The sequence below is a fragment of the Entelurus aequoreus genome, linkage group LG26 (genome assembly GCF_033978785.1).
Source record: "Entelurus aequoreus isolate RoL-2023_Sb linkage group LG26, RoL_Eaeq_v1.1, whole genome shotgun sequence".
NCBI lineage: Eukaryota > Metazoa > Chordata > Actinopteri > Syngnathiformes > Syngnathidae > Entelurus > Entelurus aequoreus.
The window spans coordinates 3,620,239-3,639,070 of NC_084756.1; the positions used below are offsets into that span (position 1 = coordinate 3,620,239).

The 18,832-nt window shown below is 41.9% G+C and overlaps 1 protein-coding gene across 5 annotated transcripts in view; it reads left to right on the forward strand.

The window, feature by feature from the left end:
• Positions 1–18,832, forward strand: part of phc2b (polyhomeotic homolog 2b (Drosophila)) — a 115,531-nt gene that overhangs the window by 41,369 nt on the left and 55,330 nt on the right. For 3 of the 5 annotated variants that reach the window (XR_009824666.1, XM_062037797.1, XM_062037796.1), the window contains exons 2-5: positions 8,177–8,531; positions 13,246–13,548; positions 13,663–13,824; positions 16,096–16,254. Coding sequence is in view for 4 of the 5 variants with exons in the window: in XM_062037797.1 (XP_061893781.1) it covers positions 8,235–8,531; positions 13,246–13,548; positions 13,663–13,824; positions 16,096–16,254 (921 nt within the window). In the remaining variant the exon portion in view is untranslated. The remainder of the gene's footprint in view (positions 1–8,176; positions 8,532–13,245; positions 13,549–13,662; positions 13,825–16,095; positions 16,255–18,832) is intronic. The other 2 variants (XM_062037798.1, XM_062037799.1) reach the window with 1 other exon arrangement.

Consider the following 18,832-nt stretch of genomic DNA (forward strand, 5'->3'; position numbering starts at 1 on the left):
GCGTGACTGCAGTTGCGCCAGGTGTGGCGATCAGCAGCCAAGACTTCCAGTGCGGAAGGCTGGATAGCACAGCGCTTCAGGAGGGTTTTTATGTGGTCCTTGTAGCGTTTCCGCTGACCCCCAGAAGACCTACAGCCTTCCTGGAGTTGGCCGTAGAGGATCTGTCGGGGGAGCCTCTGGGCGGGCATGCGGATTACATGCCCCACCCAGCGCAGATGTCTTTGCGCAAGGAACACTTGGATGCTGGGTGTTTGGGTCCGGTCATAAATATCCACATGTGGGACTCTGTCCTCCCAGGTCAGACCCAGAATCCGTTGTAGGCCGCGGATGTAGTATCTCTCCAGGATTCTGACGTACCTTTGGTAAGGGGTCCAGGCTTTCGAGCCGTATAGCAGTGTGGACAGACAAACTGCTTTGTAAACAGCTGCTTTGTCAGAAACTGTCAGGTTTCTGTTCAGGAAGAACCTGGTTTTGAGCCTACCGAAGGCAGCAGACCCTAACCCAACACGGACCTGGATGTCATTATCGATGTTACAGGTGGGGGACAGGACGCTTCCGAGGTAGGTGAAATGTGGAACGATGGTGAGCTGCTGACCATCAATGTTGAAGACAGGCACATCTGACTGGTGGGTAGAGTGTTGCGCAATGATCTGTGTTTTTGAAATGTTGACCTTGAGTCCAGGGCACTGTATGTGAATGAGACCACGTTAAGTGCACGTTGTAGAGATTCTGGCGTGTGGGCAAGGAGAGCACAATCGTCAGCATACTGAAGTTCTAGGATCTGTTGTTTTGTTATTTTAGTGAAGGCCTGGAGGCGCCGGATGTTGAAGAGACTGCCGTCCAGCCGGAACTGTATGCAGATGCCATCTGTGGTTCCCAGAGCTTTGTGTGAGAGGAGGGTGACTGTTGAGAGAAAGAGGTTGAATATGACAGGGGCTAGGACACATCCCTGCCTGACCCCGACTTTCACATTAAAAGAGGGGGATTGCTGGCCTCCAATGCGGACACAGGCTCGCATTCCATCGTGTAGTTGTCTCAGGATGTTGAGGAACTTTAGCGGAATCCCCAGCCTTCCCAGTAAGTCCCAGAGGAGATTCCGGTTTACAGTGTCAAATGCCTTGGACAGGTCGATGAAGGCGATGTACAGATCCTGGTGGTGTTTCCGGCACTTTTCTTGTACCTGCCTGGCTACAAAGATCATGTCATAGTACTGCGATCTCTTCTGAATCCACACTGTGATTCAGGCAGGGTGTTCTCAGAGATGTAAGTAACTAAACGAGAGAGCATGACCCGGGCAAGAACTTTCCCAGCAACCGAGAGCAGGGAAATTCCTCTGCTGTTTCCACACCTTTCCTCTTAAAGATGGTTATTATAACAGCATCCTTCCATTCCTGGGGGATGGCTTCAGAGGACCAGATGGAATCAATCAATTGGTGAAGCCGGCGGGTGAGGAGATAGCCACCAAACTTCAGCACCTCAGCTGGGATATCGTCAGGGCCTGGGCTTTTGTTGTTTTTTAGGCCATTGATGGCTTTTAGGACCTCGGCAAAGGTAGGCGGGGAGTCCAGGTGGTCGACAGGGGGAGTGGTTGGGAAATTGGTGAAAATGTCCTGGTCAGAGGGATTTTCGGAGTTAAGGAGAGTGTTGAAATGTTCAGCCCATCTATTTAGGATCTGGGGTGTGTCCTTATAGAGGGTGACTCCGTCTGCCGATCTGACTGGGGTTGTTTTTTCTCTGTGGACCATATATGGATTTGACGGCATCATAAAATCCATGAAAATTGTTTGTGTCAGCATAAAGTTGGATCTCGCTGACTTTCTTGATCCACCAGTCATTTTCCATGGCTCTGAGGGTACGCTGGACTTCGGCTCTTATGGAGGAGAGTCGAGTCCTTAGTGTGATGGATTGTGGGTTGGCCAGGTAAGCAGCATGGGCTTTTTGTTTTGCCTGGAGAAGTTTATGGATATCCGGTGCACTGTTGTCAAACCAGTCCTGATGTTTACGCCTGGTGTACCCAAGGGACTCCTTTGCTGCCTGATGGATGGCAGTCCTTAGGGAGTTCCAGCAGGTGTTGATGTCAGGGTCCAGGTGGGTATCAGGGATTGCAGACAAATGTTCTGCAAGCTGTGCTCTGAGCTGGTCTACAGAGTGCTTGGATTTGAGTGCTTCACAATTGAGTCTCTTATTTGGTGATGTTTTCTTCAGTTGGGGGCGGACTTCCATCTGAAATTTGGCTCCAATCATTCGATGGTCAGTCCAGCAGTCCGCTCCATGCATCGCTCTGGAGATTAGGACCTCCTTCCTGTCTCTACGACGGGTGATAATATAGTCGAGGAGGTGCCAATGTTTGGAGCGAGGATGTTGCCAGGAGGTCTTGAATTTATCCTTGAGCTGAAACAGGGTGTTGGTGATGATCAACTGATGTTCAGAGCAGAGTGTAAGGAGGCGAAGCCCATTATCATTAAGCCTACCAACCCCGTGCTGACCAAGTGTTCCGGTCCAGAGCCCACTGTCAGAGCCCACCCTCGCGTTAAAATCACAGAGGAGTATGAGCTTGTCGGTGGGAGGTGTTCCCTCAATGGCGGAGTTTAGTGAGGCATAGAATGTGTCCTTGCTCTCGAGGTCTGCATCCAGGGTTCGGGCGTAGGCGCTGATAAGGGTGACATGGCGATTTTTGGTGAGTGGTACACGCCACGTCATGATCCTTTCGCTTATACCCACTGGAGACTCTGGAATATTGTGAAGCAGGCTTGTCCTGGCGGAAAAACCCACTCCATGTAGACGTCGGGAGCCTTCTGGATGACCCTTCCAGAAGAAAGTGTAGCCTTCTCCCGCCTCCGTGATTGAGTCTTCCCCATGTAAGCGGGTTTCGCTCAGGGCGGCTATGTCAATGCCGTATCGGTTTAGTTCATGCGCAACGAGTGCTGTTCTTCGCTGCGGGCGGCAGGAGAGATCACGCACATCCAAAAGTGTGCGGACGTTCCATGACGCTATTGTGAAGGGAATTTTGTTTCTCTTGTACGTTTGTTTTCCACCGCATAAAGGGATGGCCCGGCAGCTGCGGTAGGCTGCCCGGGCGATGAGGAACAGACCATTTTTAGGCCACCTTTTCTAGGCCCTTCCCATTTCAGGGTGAGCAGAGCGGTCCTGCTCAGTCACTTGCGAAGCTGCCGGGGCGGCATGCTGTTCCATCCCTTCACTCGCACGCCGCCTACGTACAGGGTTGGGCTAGGTACTGCCAGTCACATCCTTGACCTGTACCAGCCACCCTTCCCCATCGCCGCAGGGCTTGAGGGCGGAGAGGTTGGGGGTTGGGGGTAGTGCTGAGGAGGAGCAAAACACCTGCGCAGTGAATTGATTTAAGTGGTGGTAGAAGTGCACAGTCTCTACCCGCACTGTTTTGTCTTGGCCCCATGTGGCGTCCTCTAGTGGCATGAAAAGATCATGACAACCTTCTGCCGCATGGAGTTGCAGAGGACTGCCAGAGCACCGGTCTGTTGGTGACTGCTTAATGCGAGTCCTCGCCACAGATTTTTCTTTAGGGGTTTTCTCCCGTAGCCTATAACCAAGTGGTTAGCCAGTAGGCACTGGTCAATGAGGCAGAGACTTTTGAGGCGGTCTCTGCAAGCTATTTTAACCCATAGCTGGGACCCTGACAGGTACTACCACCCCGGGTCAGAGTGGACCTGGGAGCAATGATGACTGAGGGGTAACTCCACCTTCCCCAAAACTCCGGAACTCCCGAACTGAAGCCTCATCACCGGATGCAATTTTGAGTCATACCCAGGACACTATGAAATGCTCAGTCATTCACAAACAAAGACGGGGCGAGGGTCACCACCTTGTGAACAAATGCGTGAGCAAAATGTTTAAGAACAACATTTCTCAACCAGCTATTGCAAGGAATTTAAGGATTTCACCATCTACGGTCCGTAATATCATCAAAAAGTTCAGAGAATCTGGAGAAATCACTGCACGTAAGCCATGATATTACGGACCTTGGATCCCTCAGGCGGTACTGCATCAAAAAGCGACATCAGTGTCTAAAGGATATCACCACATGGGCACAGGAACACTTCAGAAAGCCACTGTCAGTAACTACAGTTGGTTGCTACATCTGTAAGTGCAAGTTAAAACTCTACTATGCAAAGCCAAAGCCATGTATCAACAACACCCAGAAACGCCGCCGGCTTCGCTGGGCCCCAGCTCATCTAAGATGGACTGATGCAAAGTGGAAAAGTGTTCTGTGGTCTGACAAGTCCACATTTCACATTGTTTTTGGAAACTGTGGACGTCGTGTCCTCCGGACCAAAGAGGAAAAGAACCATCCGGACTGTTCTAGCGCAAAGTTGAAAAGCCAGCATCTGTGATTGTATGGGGGTGTATTAGTGCCCAAGACATGGGTAACTTACACATCTGTGAAGGCACCATTAATGCTGAAAGGTACATACAGGTTTTGGAGCAACATATGTTGCCATCCAAGCAACGTTACCATGGACGCCCCTGCTTATTTCAGCAAGACAATGCCAAGCCACGTGTTACAACAACGTGGCTTCATAGTAAAAGAGTGCGGTACTAGAATGGCCTGCCTGTAGTCCAGACCTGTCTCCCATTGAAAATGTGTGGCGCATTATGAAGGCTAAAATATGAGAAGGGAGACTGTTGAACAACTTAAGCTGTACATCAAGCAAGAATGGGAAATAATTCCACTTCAAAAATGTGTCTCCTCAGTTCCCAAAACTTTACTGAGTGTTGTTAAAAGGAAAGGCCATGTAACACAGTGGTAAAAATGACCATGTGACAACTTTTTTGCAATGTGTTACTGCTACTAAATTCTACGTTTATGATTATTTGCAAAAAAAAATTAAGTTTCTCAGTTCGAACATTGTTTTTTGTCTTTGCAGTCTATTCAATTGAATATAAGTTGAAATTGATTTGCAAATCATTGTTTTCTGTTTTTATTTACCATTTATTTACACAACGTGACAACTTCACTGCTTTTGGGTTTTGTAATTTTTATGAGTTCCACCTGTATAATGGAAATGACTGAGTGAGTGAAAATGTGGTTGAAACACGCAACTTTTCTCTGACTACAATTGCACATTCACCTACCGAAAATCAGGAGCACTGTGGCAAATTGTTCGCTGACATTCGTCCTGCAGCAGACGCGATGTGGAGTGAGTATTTACTGCCAGTCTGTCTCTCGTCATGCTCATTTCGAAATGAGAAGGCATCCATTTCAATGTAAGAAATATTGTTGCTAACATGATAGGTGGCGTTAGTTACAACCTGTTGTATTTACACCAGATGATGGGATGAGATGGGAGTGCTTCAAAGACATTCATTTATATTTATTGCATACTGTGTGTACAAATGTTTCAGCTTATTATTGCTTCTATGTTGTCCTCTTGATGAAATAGCAACCTTGCACTTATTACAAGTAAACATCTTTTCTTCTTAAACTTTGGAGTGTTTACACGGTCATGTTGCTGTCTGACGTCACATAATGACGTCATTCATACCCTTAGAAATTGTTAAACGAATCGTTTGGGAGGGGAAATGACAAGAGATTCAGAGGATTTCATAGACTGGGAACCGGTTCTGAACAAGAACAAGTTTTCGATTCCAATCCCTGCTTCTGATTTATCAATAACATTTTGGAAGACTTTTACATCAATAATTTGCTGAAGTTTTCGACTGAAATGTTACCATGAAAAGTATTGACTGAGTCCGTACTAGAGTTGTGCGGTGTACCGGTACTAGTATAGTATCAGTACTAATGAATCAAAAACGGTACTATACCCGGTTTGAAAAGTACCGGTTCCCCATTTTAATTTTTTTAATTTTTTAACGGACATGATGGTGCGTCGTCACGTTGTGACATTGCTGGTTTTACGAGCAGAGGAGCTTGTTTGGCAGCGCACACGCACAGAGTACTTACAAGCAGACACAGTGTGTAGACAGAAAAGGGAGAACGGACGCATTTTGGCCTAAAAAGTAAAGATAAAGGTGAAGTTATAACACTGAAACACCCTCAGGAAGAGGTGCTTTAAGACATGGCTAGCTTTCAACTACTTCTAAATCCCTAATCCTGGCCTCCATGGCAACAAATAAAGTATGTTTCTTACAAGTAGCATTATCACTGGAGGACGAGGAATAGCTAAACATGCTTCACTACACACCGTGGGAGGATACAAGAGCTCACTGGCGTCACAATGTAAACAAATGCCATGGGTGGATCTACACCTGACATCCACTGTAATGATACCAAGTACGGAGCGTACCTAGTCGATAATACTATGATTACATCGATATTTTTTTATCGTCACAATTTTTTTTTTCCTTTTTTAAAAATGTGTATTATGTTTATAAACTCAGGAAATATGTCCCTGGACACATGAGGACTTTGAATATGACCAATGTATGATCCTGTAACTACTTGGTGTCGGATCGATACCTAAATGTGTGGTATCATCCAAAACTAATGTAAAGTATCAAAGAAGAGAAGAATAAGTGATTATTACATTTTAACATAAGTGTAGATAGAACATGTTGAAACAGAAAACAGCGCGACACCTACCCTTTACATCAGTATTTCTTAACCATATTATTATTGGTTTATTAGGTATTATATTTTCTTGTATGATCCCAGTGTTTCCCACACATTCATTTATTTGTGGCGGCCCGCCACGAAAGAATTAAGGCCGCGACAAATAGATTTTTTATTTTTTTTTAAATGTATTTATTTATTAAAAAAAAAATTTTTTATTTTTTTTGTTCTGTCCAGCTTCTCAGGCAAATCATATAGTTGATGTAGATGCCCATATCAGCTGTTCAGATTTACTTTACAAAAGAGAAGTGTAGGATCAAGATTTTTGGAGCTCTTTGTTCAGTGGATCAGATGTTTGCGGAAGCTCTGTGTCTATCTTCCACCACTACTGTTTTCTGTTTATTTGTTACTGACTGTGGCAGGACACCTCTGCCTCTGTTTCACTTTATGTTGCTGGCAAATAATATGGTTGTAGTAGTAGGCTAAAGTTAAATTATTTAGTGTGCACTAATTAAAGGGGCAGAGCTTTAAGAGACATTTTAGCTTTTATACTTTTATAAGATATATTTTTTGTAAGAACCACAATTAATAAATATATTTCAGTGAATAACTTATTGTTCAAATCTGTATATAAATATGTACATGAAGTGTTGTAATTATATTGTAAAATGGATGGATGGATGGATGTTTAAAACAAAACTGTTACTATTAATTAGTAAGTATACATTTTTTGAGCCTTTTTAGAGAAAATCATATCATTGTAGTAAATTATCCAAATTACTCGATGATGTCATTGTGACCACGCCCATAGCCACGCCCCCACCGCCACAGGTATCTTGGCAGTTTATGGGAAACACTGTGATCCTGTAACCACTTGTTATCGCATCGATACCTAAATGTGTGTTATCATCCAAAACTAATGTAAAGTATCAAAGAAGAGAAGAATAAGTGATTATTACATTTGAACAGAAGTGTAGATAGAACATGTTAAAACAGAAAATAAGCAGATATTAACAGTAAATGAACAAGTAGATTAATAATCCATTTTTACAGTTTGTCCTTTATAATGTTGACAAAATAATAGGTGTATAAATGACACAATATGTTACTGCATACGTCAGCAGAGTAATTAGGAGTCTTTGTTTGTTTACTTACTACTAAAAGACAAGTTGTCTAGTATGTTGACTATTTTATTTAAGGACTACATTACAATAATAAACACATGTTTAATTTCCCCCTAAGATTCTTTTGTTAAAATAAAGCCAATAATGAAATTTTTTTTGGTCCCCTTTATTTAGAAAAGTATCAAAGTATCGAAAAAAATGTTGGTGCCGGTATTGAAATACATGTCGGTACCGGTACCAAAATATTGGTATCGGGAAAACCCTAGTCTGTACCTAAGGTCATAAAATATATGTTTGCAGTTAGCACAGATAATCATTTGGATCATGTTATTGCATAAAATAACCTCTATTTGCCACCGTTTGGGTTCAGGATTTTTATTTGACCTGGGAAACCACATGTTCCTGAAGTCCTAAACAGAAGTCTTGGTTGTCGGCCCTCCGAACTCTTCACATGCCGTGACTCCGACACCAAGCTTCTTTCCTTTCTTGTGCTGTGTTCCAGACACAGGAGGGCCATTCAGAAGAGCCGGGGGTCGAAGGTGAGAAGAGCAGAGGGCAGCATGAGCGAGCCGGGGCCCCCCGCCTCCACGGGCGTCAGCACCGGGAGCGGCGTCTCCTCCAGCGCGGCCGGCTCGTTCACCACCACCACCACTACCACGGCCGCCAACAGTAACACCTTGACGGCTTCTTCCACCACCACTGCTGCCACCATCACTATGACTACTCCCGCTACTACTGCTTTTGTTAGCAGTACTATTAGCAGCAGCACCACTCCCACTAGTGCCACCACCACCGTCAGACAGGCAGTACCTCAGATTTCCGTCTACAGCGGGATACCCGACCGGCAAACTGTGCAGGTGAGTACTTTGGAAAGACTACATGGTGTTTGTGCTCCTTCAGGGTCTTCAAACAAATGACTTCCACAGAGTTGATGGGAGGAATGCTCTCTGCTTTAGTGCTCTTGACCCCGTGACCACGGGATTAGCCTCCTCTCCGGCTGAATGAGGGCTGCTCGGCTTTTAGTGGCCATGCTTTGACAGCAGATTTGGAGCTGTTTAGACCTCCTTTTTCTCATCTTTGTAAGACCGGCACTGTTGTCTCCGAGCAACCTGTGAAGGAGCCATGGTCGCTTCATGTCGACCAAGACCTTGTTTCTGCCTCTGGGAGAGTATTGCTGGGATGGCACGTCCCGCTAGTGTTGTCCCCATACCAATATTTTGGTACCCGTACCAAAATGTATTTGGATACTTTTCTGTACTTTTTTATATAAAATAATTATATGATTAATTCATATAATGTTTATAAGGTCAGGAAATACATGAGGACTTTAAATATGATCAATGTATGATCCTGTGTAGGTAGAACATGTTCAAACAAAAAACACCTACCCTTTACATCAGTATTTCTTAACCATATTATTATTGGTTTATTAGGTATTACATTTACTACTTGGTATCGCATCGATACCTAAATGTGTGGTATCATCCAAAACTAATGTAAAGTATCAAACAAGAGAAGAATAAGTGATTATTACATTTTAACCGAAGTGTAGATAGAACATGTTAAAACAGAAAATAAGCAGATATTAACAGTAAATGAACAAGTAGATGAATAATTTTTTTTTTACAGTTTGTCCCTCATAATGTAGACAAAATAATACAATGATACAATATGTTAATTAGTCAGCAGACTACTTAGGAGTCTTTGTTTGTTTACTTACTTCTAAAAGACAAGTTGTCTAGTATGTTCACTATTTTATTTAAGGACTAAATTACAATAAGAAACATATTTTTAATGTACTCTAAGATTTTTTTGTTAAAAAAATAATGCCAATAATGCCATTTTTTGTGGTTCCCTTTATTTCGAAAAGTATCGAATAGAGATGTCCGATATTGGCTTTTTTGCCAATATCCGATATTCTGATATTGTCCAACTCTTAATTACCGATTCCGATATCAACCGTGGAATTAACACATTATTATGCCTAATTTTGTTGTGATGCCCCGCTGGACACATTAAACAATGTAACAAGGTTTTCCAAAATAAATCAACTCAAGTTATGGAAAAAAGTGCCTACATGGCACTGCCACATTTATTATTGAAGTCACAAAGTGCATTATTTTTTTTAACATGCCTCAAAACAGCAGCTTGGAATTTGGGACATGAGAGCATGAGGAGGTTGAGGTGGAAGGGGTTGGGGGGGGGGGGGCAGGGTGGTGGTGGTGGGAGGGAGCGGGGGGTGTATATTGTAGCGTCCCGGAAGAGTTAGTGCTGCAAGGGGTTCTGGGTATTTGTTCTGTTGTGTTTATGTTATGTTACGGTGCGGATGTTCTCCCGAAATGTGTTTGTCATTCTTGTTTGGTGTGGATTCACAGTGTGGCGCATATTTGTAACAGTGTTAAAGTTGTTTATATGGCTACCCTCAGTGTGACCTGTATGGCTGTTGACCAAGTATGCTTGCATTCACTTGTGTGTGTGAAAAGCCGTAGATATTATGTGACTGGGCTGGCACGCGAAGGCAGTGCCTTTAAGGTTTATTGGCGCTCTGTACTTCTCCCTACGTCCATGTACACAGCGGCGTTTTAAAAAGTCATACATTTTACTTTTTGAAACCGATACCGATCATTTCCGATATCACATTTTGAAGCATTTATCGGCCGATACTAGTGTCTAGTATGTTCACTATTTTATTTAAGGACTAAATTATTATATTTTTAATGTACTCTAAGGTTTTTTTGTTAAAAATAAAGCCAATAATGCAATTTTTTGTGGTCCCCTTTATTTAGAAAAGTATCAAAATACATTTTGGTACCGGTACCAAAATGGTACCAGGACAACCCCAGTTTGCAGTGATCACTTTTTTTTGATCACTTTCATATCTATTCCGTGACAGTCAGTTGAAGTCTCGGATTTGCATTTCTTTACAGTTTTGATTATTTCCTCTTTTGTCACATTAACGAGGAACATCGAGTTGGAATTTCCATCTATGGAGTCATTCTGGTCTTTAACTCGCTGGAACTCTTTGCTCTCGGCTGGTTCCAATATTTACAAAATAGTTTTGAGTAGACATTACCCAACATAAATCAGCTGTGTGTTCATTATTAGCTGGGATGTATTGTTTTTGAACTGACATCATTGCAGAAGCAGAGGTTTTTATACTGTATCTAAGGTTTGGAATATTTGGAATATTTTTGCTATTGTGGGATGGTGTGTGTTAACATTGGTAAACAATACAAAAACAATCCATCATTTTGTTGGAGGTATTGCTTAAAGGAGCCATATGTAATAATCTGGCCAGAAATGGTACTGCAATCACGGTCAAAATTCTGTAGTCCACTCCCACTCTCCCTGGCTGAGGTTGCCAGATACGCAGCTGGATGGACTGGGCTACTCCAAGGACCTTCAAACTTCTACTGCCTCTTACTAGGGTTTGAGGTGCTGGGACCATAATAGCTGAATAGACAAGCATTTTGTCAATAACAAATCTCTAACCAACACATTTTATACAGAAATTAGGCTATTTTCAGGAAGAAGTACATCATGCCTGCGTACAATATCACAACACATGGCAATCATATGGTTATTGTCAGTACTATCAGAAAACCAAGACTAAAACCAACTACAACCAACGCTAGCAATGGTTATACTAGTGAAAATAAGTAGAGCATGCTTCGCAGCCTAATGTACGCCCAAAACTAAAGAGGAGACATTTTACCGAGGTATGCCTATAGGCTACTGTTTCAAACCTTTCAGATTGCCATATAACTTGGTACATGTAGTCCACGATATGCAAACACCAATTAGGAAATATTTTATCATGTGATTTGGCTGTCTCCAGACGTTTCACTTTGCCATGATGACAGCCGTGCTAATGTTGGAACCCATTTCCTCAGCCTATCAGCATATTGACAAGGAAATAGGCACTCACACTACCCATATCCACATGTGTCAAAGATATTTTGCCCATCGACATACAGGCAAACAGGCATATATTTCCCCCGTTAGCCTATATGTCGATGTTAAGCTACATACTAGCTTTGTTAGACAAGACCATAGACTGTATTGGACAATATAGTTTACATACCAAATGTCCATTTCCATTTATTACAAGTAATAAAACGTAAATGGCTGACTTACCTATCAAGGAGGAAAAAAATCTTCTCCGCCTTCAATGGTCTCCATCTTTCAAAGGCATCCCCGATACAAATCCTGGTTTTGTTCCTGGCTTTGTCATGAATAAGTTGACAATGGTAACTTTTAGACGGACTAAGGTCTGACATGTTTAGTAACTTTTCCGGTGGCAGTAGCCAGACGAAGGTGGCGGTGCGTAACTGGCCACCTGGACGTGACACACTCACAGACTTTCTAATTGGTCAAACGGTGGAAGGCGGGGCATCGAAATGAAAGCAATAACAAGATTTCAGGGCTGTAAATCTGTCAGATTCAAACACTGATGACATCTATTAAACAGACAAGAAGCAAGGAATCAATGCAGAGACAGAGTTCAATTTGGCTCAAATGAGGAGACACTTTTTTTGGGCTGTACTCTAGTTACAGATCCAAACTACGCTCTAAAGTCCAGCCCACGTGCTTCCTCTATTTATTTGGGAGGTCCCTGGTTACATCACTGAAGCTGCCGCTGAAGGAAGGGGGTAATCTCGACAGCTCCAGTTAGACACAATATATAATTATTAACGAAATGCAAATGTGTTGACACTCGTGATATCGCCCTGTCTCTGCTCTGTCTGCGTCACGGCACTCGATGTTCCCTTGGCAGTCAGCGGGCCGATTCAGGGTCTGAAAACACTGATACGAGACGACTTGCAATCTTTTGGATTGCCGGCTTTGCACAGATAGAAAAATACAACTTCAGCACAATTAATAATAACTATAGCAACGGCCTTTAAGCATAAGAGTTGTGTGATAACTTACACATAATTATTCTAACAAAATATAATTTTGAAATGAGCATATCCCGGCTGAACTACTGTTATCAGTTATAGAAGTATTGGAAAAGGAGATGATTTATTAATGCCTTTTGACTTATCAGGGCCATTTAATGATGACGTGACATAAAATTATTACATATGGCTCCTTTAATAATAATAATAATAATAGATTTTATTTGAAAAAAACACTTTACATTGAGCAAACAACCTCAAAGTGCTACAGTGTATAAAAAAGTAAATAATAATAATAATAAAAAGATAATAAAAATAAATACAAATAAAAACTAGAACAGCCTAATAGCTAGAACTAGTATGCATACATCTATAAAAATGATTTTTTTAAAAGAAGGGTTTTTAAGCCTTTTTTAAAAGCAGTCTGTGGTGCCCTTAGGTGGTCAGGGAGAGCGTTCCACAGACTGGGAGAAAGAAAAAGTAAGCATGGTGAAATGTGTTGAGTGAAAACGACCTGAAATGTGTGAATGGGGTGGCCACAAAAGACCGATGCTGTGCTAATTATGTTTAGAGTTTTGAAAATGGTTGTTAGCGACTGCAAAAAACTGTAATGGGAGAAGTGATAAAACAGCAGGTCCTCATTTGGGTTCCCCCTTGCTGTTTGGCGCAGGTGATCCAGCAGGCCTTCCACAGGCAGCCCAACACGGCCGCCCAGTACCTGCAGCAGATGTACGCCGCCCAGCAGCAGCATCTCATGCTGCAGACCGCCGCCCTCCAGCAGCAGCACAGCCTCAGCACCGCCCAGCTGCAGAGTCTGGCCGCCGTGCAGCAGGTACAGTACTCGGCCGCCTTCCCCACCGGACCTGGACTGCTGCTAAATGTCTCTCTGCCGCAGGCCAGCATTGCAGCTGGTCGCCAGAACTCCTCCCAGAACGGCACGTCGACTCAGCAAAGCGGGTCAACTCAGACCACGGTAAGGCCAGTTTTCAGGAATGTTTGACACCTTTACTGGATGTACAAATGAGTCCAAATGTCAAATAAAGAAACTTTGTTTTCAAAGAAGATGACTCTCTTCTCGCCCCGGCAGATCAACCTGACCACGTCGCCGGCCGCGGCTCAGCTGATCAGCCGCGCGCAGAGCATCACTTCCACACCCAGCAGTATTTCCCAGCAGGCAGTTCTGCTGGGCAGCCCGTCCAGCAGCACCCTGACGGCCAGCCAAGCGCAGATGTACCTGCGTGCACAGATGGTAGGAACTCAGCCTTGACACCAGACACTCAACATTGACATGACTCTTTTCCAGCTCAAATGTTTTTTTTTTCCTTCTTGGCTTTCATTATATAAAGTGCTTTGAGTCTCTAGAGAAAAGGCGCGTGGCGCGGTTGGGAGAGTGGTTCAATCCCCACCTTCTACCAACCTCGTCACGTCCGTTGTGTCCTTGAGCAAGACACGTCACCCTTGCTCCTGATGGGTGGTGGTTAGAGCCTTGCATGGCAGCTCCCGCCATCAGTGTGTGAATGTGTGTGTGAATGTGGAAAGAGTAAATAAATAAATGATACATGGGTTATACTTGTATAGCGCTTTTCTACCTTCAAGGTACTCAAAGCGCTTTGACACTATTTCCACGTTCACCCATTCACACACACACATTCACACACTGATGGCAGGAGCTGCCATGCAAGGCTCTAACCACCACCCATCAGGAGCAAGGGTGACGTGTCTTGCTCAAGGACACAACGGACGTGACGAACTGCCTTTGCGTGCCGGCCCAGTCACATAATATCTACGGCTTTTCACACACACAAGTGAATGCAAGGCATACTTGGTCAACAGCCATACAGGTCACACTGAGGGTGGCCGTATAAACAAATTTAACACAGTTACAAATATGCGCCACACTGTGAACCCACACCAAACAAGAATGACAAACACATTTCGGGAGAACATCCGCACCGTAACACAACATAAACACAACACAACAGAACATATACCCAGAACCCCTTGCAGCACTAACTCTTCCGGGACGCTACAATATACACCCCCCGCTACCACCAAACCCCCCCCCCCCCCCAATTTTGTAAAACCTTGTTTTTGATTGATTGATTGAGACTTGTATTAGTAGATTGCACAGTACAGTACATATTCCGTACAATTGACCACTAAATGGTAACACCCCAATAAGTTTTTCAACTTGTCCACGTTAATCAATTCATGGTAAAGTTACATTGTTTAATGCATCCAGCGGGGCATCACAACAAAATTAGGCATAATAATGTGTTAATTCCACGACTGTATATATCGGTATCGGTTGATATTGGAATCGGTAATTAAGAGTTGGACAATAGCAGAATATCGGATATCGGCAAGAAAAGCCATTATCGTACATCTCTACCCATAACCCATAAAATAATTTTCTTCAATTAAAAATGATTCGCGAGTAAAAAAAATGGTTTTCTTCAATTAAAAAAAAAAATGTGATAGTCAAAATATTTTTTTTTCCTTAATAAAAAAAAAAATTGCAAGTAACATTTTTTTTTTCTTCAATTAAACATGATTGCAAGTAAAAAAAAAACAATTTTCAAGTAAAAAAAAATATTTTTCCTCAATTAAAAAAAAATTATATACAAAATAAATTGATTTGCGAATTAATCGTGATTTTTATTTGTAACAATTCCTAATCAATTTTTTTTTTTAATTCAAAACATTTTTCTTTCATTTTTTCGAAATTGTTTTTATTTTTATTTTTTTTATTTGTCCTTGCCACTCAGACAAATCATATTGTTGATGAAGTTAAAGTACTTTTAAAGTTAAACTATTTTTTAAATGTTTTTATTTGTCCTTGCCACTCAGACAAATCATATTGTTGATGAAGTTAAAGTTAAAGTACTTTTAAAGTTAAACTATTTTTTAAATGTTTTTATTTGTCCTTGCCACTCAGACAAATCACATTGTTGATGAAGTGTTGGATACTTCTCTTGTTGCTTTGTTTGTATTTGACTTTATTAAATGTTTGGGTAGAATTTTACTAAACAAAACCAGTTTTCTTTTAAGTAATATCGACATTTATTAGAGCTGTTCATCTATTTTATAGAGGGATGTAGTTAATCATACAACTGGCACCCAGTGTCATGAAAAAAAGTAATGATTTTGAATCGAGAATCGTTCTGAATCGAGATTCTATTCTGAATTGAATCGGTACCCCCAAGAATCGAATCGAATCATGCGGGGCCCAAAGATTCACAGGTCTATTTTTTTGTTTTCTTCCCCACAGGTCTAATAAATATAACTCACTTCACTGTCCTGCTGGCCCCGTGTGTGTGTTTGTGTGTGGGTTCTGTCTTTGTTTTGAGGTGATCACAGAAGCAGATGGGAATAGTTAGAAGTCCTATTTTTAACTCAAAGGAATTCCTGTTTTTGGACGACGACACTTTTTAGCAACGCGTTCACTCTTTATCAAATCCATTAATTCCTGTCGTCTTGTGCTGATTATGTCTTTTATGTGTTTTTTTTTCTCCCCCAGGCCCAGCAGAGTAATGTTTTCCAGGCCCAGCAGAGTAACCTGGTCCAAGTGGCTCGGAGTTTAGGCCGAGCCGTTCCCTTGTCGCCTCAGCTGATCTTCACTCCCACGGCCACAGTGACTGCCGTGCAGTCGGAGAGTTCCACACAGGCCTCCTCACAGGTATGACCTGGTTTAAAGCAGCACTCAGTAACCTTTCAACCATCATCTGCAAAAGCAGTGAAGTTGTCACGTTGTGTAAATGGTAAATAAAAAGAGAATACAATGATTTGCAAATCCTTTTCAACTTATATTCAATTGAATAGACTGCAAAGACAAGATATTTCATGTTCACACTGAAAAACTTCTTTTTTTTTTTACAAATAATCATGAACTTAGAATTTAATGGCAGCAACACATTGCAAAAAAGTTGTCACAGGGACATTTTTACCACTGTGTTACATGGCCTTTCCTTTTAACAACACTCAGTAAACGTTTGGGAACGGAGGAGCCACATTTTTGAAGTGGAAATCTTTCCCATTCTTGCTTGATGTACAACTTAAGTTGTTCAACAATCATTTTAGGCTTCATAATGCACCTCACATTTTCAATGGGAGACAGGTCTGGACTGCAGGCAGGCCAGTCTACAAACCCTGTTTCCATATGAGTTGGGAAATTGTGTTAGATGTAAATTTAAACGGAATACAATGATTTGCAAATCCTTTTCAACCCATATTCAATTGAATGCACTACAAAGACAACATATTTGATGTTCAAACTCATAAACTTTATTTTTTTGCAAATAATAATTAACTTAGAATTTCATGGCGGCAACACATGCCAAAGTAGTTGGGAAAGGGCATGTTCACCACTGTGTTACATGGCCTTTCCTTTTAACAACACTCAGTAAACGATAGGGAACTGAGGAAACTAATTGTTGAAGCTTTGAAAGTGGAATTCTTTCCCATTCTTGTTTTATGTAGAGCTTCAGTCGTTCAACAGTCCGGGGTCTCCGCTGTCGTATGCGCCACACATTTTCGATGATAGACAGGTCTGGACTGCAGGCGGGCCAGGAAAGTACCCGCACTCTTTTACTATGAAGCCACGCTGTTGCAATACGTGGCTTGGCATTGTCTTGCTGAAATAAGCAGGGGCGCCCATGGTAACGTTGCTCCAAAACCTGTATGTACCTTTCAGCATTAATGGTGCCTTCACAGATGTGTAAGTTACTCATGCCTTGGGCACTACACTGCAAAAACTGAAATGTAAGTAAGATTAAATATCTCAAATAAGGGTGTTATTTGCTTATTTTCTTTCTGATAAGATAATTCGTCTCACTAAGCAGATTTTATGTTAGAGTGTTTTACTTGTTTTAAGGGTTTTGGACCTAAATGATCTCAGTAAGATATTACAGCTTGTTGCTGAGATGTTATGACCTATATTGAGTAAAACATGCTTGAAACTAGAATATCAACTGTTGCAAAGCTGTGTCATCAACACTCACAAGTATAAAACTACTTTTTTAAAGTAATAATTTCTTACTTCAAGCATGAAAAAAAAAATCACGATGCCGAGCGCATATCATTATGTCAAGATAATGGCATTAGCATTTACTTAATTTAAGAATATTTTTTAACATATTGAGCATACAACATATTTTTTTCTACCAAAAAAAGTGCACTTGTTATTAGTGAGAATATATTTATTTTAAGGTATTTTGGGTTTATTGAGGTTAGTTAATTTTACTTGTTTTGAAAAGTCTTGACAAGCCGAATTTTTTTGTTCCATTGGCAAATAATTTTGCTTAGTTCAAGTAAAATACCCCTAATTTTTAAGTTTTTTTCTTGTTTTTGAACACTGACTTTTTGCAGTGTAATACACCCCCATACCATCACATATGCTGGCTTTTCCACTTTGCGCCTAGAACAATCCGGATGGTTCTTTTCCTCTTTGGTCCGGAGGACACGACGTCCACAGTTTCCAAAAACAATTTGAAATGTGAACTCGTCAGACCACAGAACACTTTTACACTTTGCATCAGTCCATCTTAGATGAGCTCAGACCCAGCGAAGCTGGCGGCATTTCTGGGTGTTGTTGATAAAAGGCTTTTGCTTTGTATAGTAGAGTTTTAACTTGCACTTACAGATGTAGCGACCAACTGCGGTTACTGACAGTGGTTTTCTGAAGTGTTCCTGAGCCCATGTGGTGATATCCTTTACACACTGATGTCGCTATTTGATGCAGTACCGCCTGAGGGATCGAAGGTCCGTAATATCATGGCTTATGTGCAGTGATTTCTCCAGATTCTCTGAACCTTTTGATGATATTACGGACCATAGATGGTGAAATCCCTAAATTCCTTGCAATATCTGGTTGGAAAATGTTGTGACCCTCGCCCCGTCCTTGTTTGTGAATGACTGAGCATTTCATGGAAGCTGCTTTTATACCCAATCATGGCACCCACCCGTTCCCAATTAGCCTGCTCACCTGTGGGATGTTCCAAATAAGTGTTTGATGAGCATTCCTCAACTTTGTCAGTCTTTTTTGCCACTTGTGCCAGCTTTTTTGAAACATGATGCAGGCATCAAATTCCAAATGAGCTAATATTTGCAAACAATAACATGGTTTCTCAGTGTGAACGTTAAATATCTTGTCTTTGCAGTCTATTCAATTGAATATAAGTTGAAAAGGATTTGCAAATCATTGTATTCTCTTTTTATTTACCATTTACACAACGTGACAACTTCACTGCTTTTGGGTT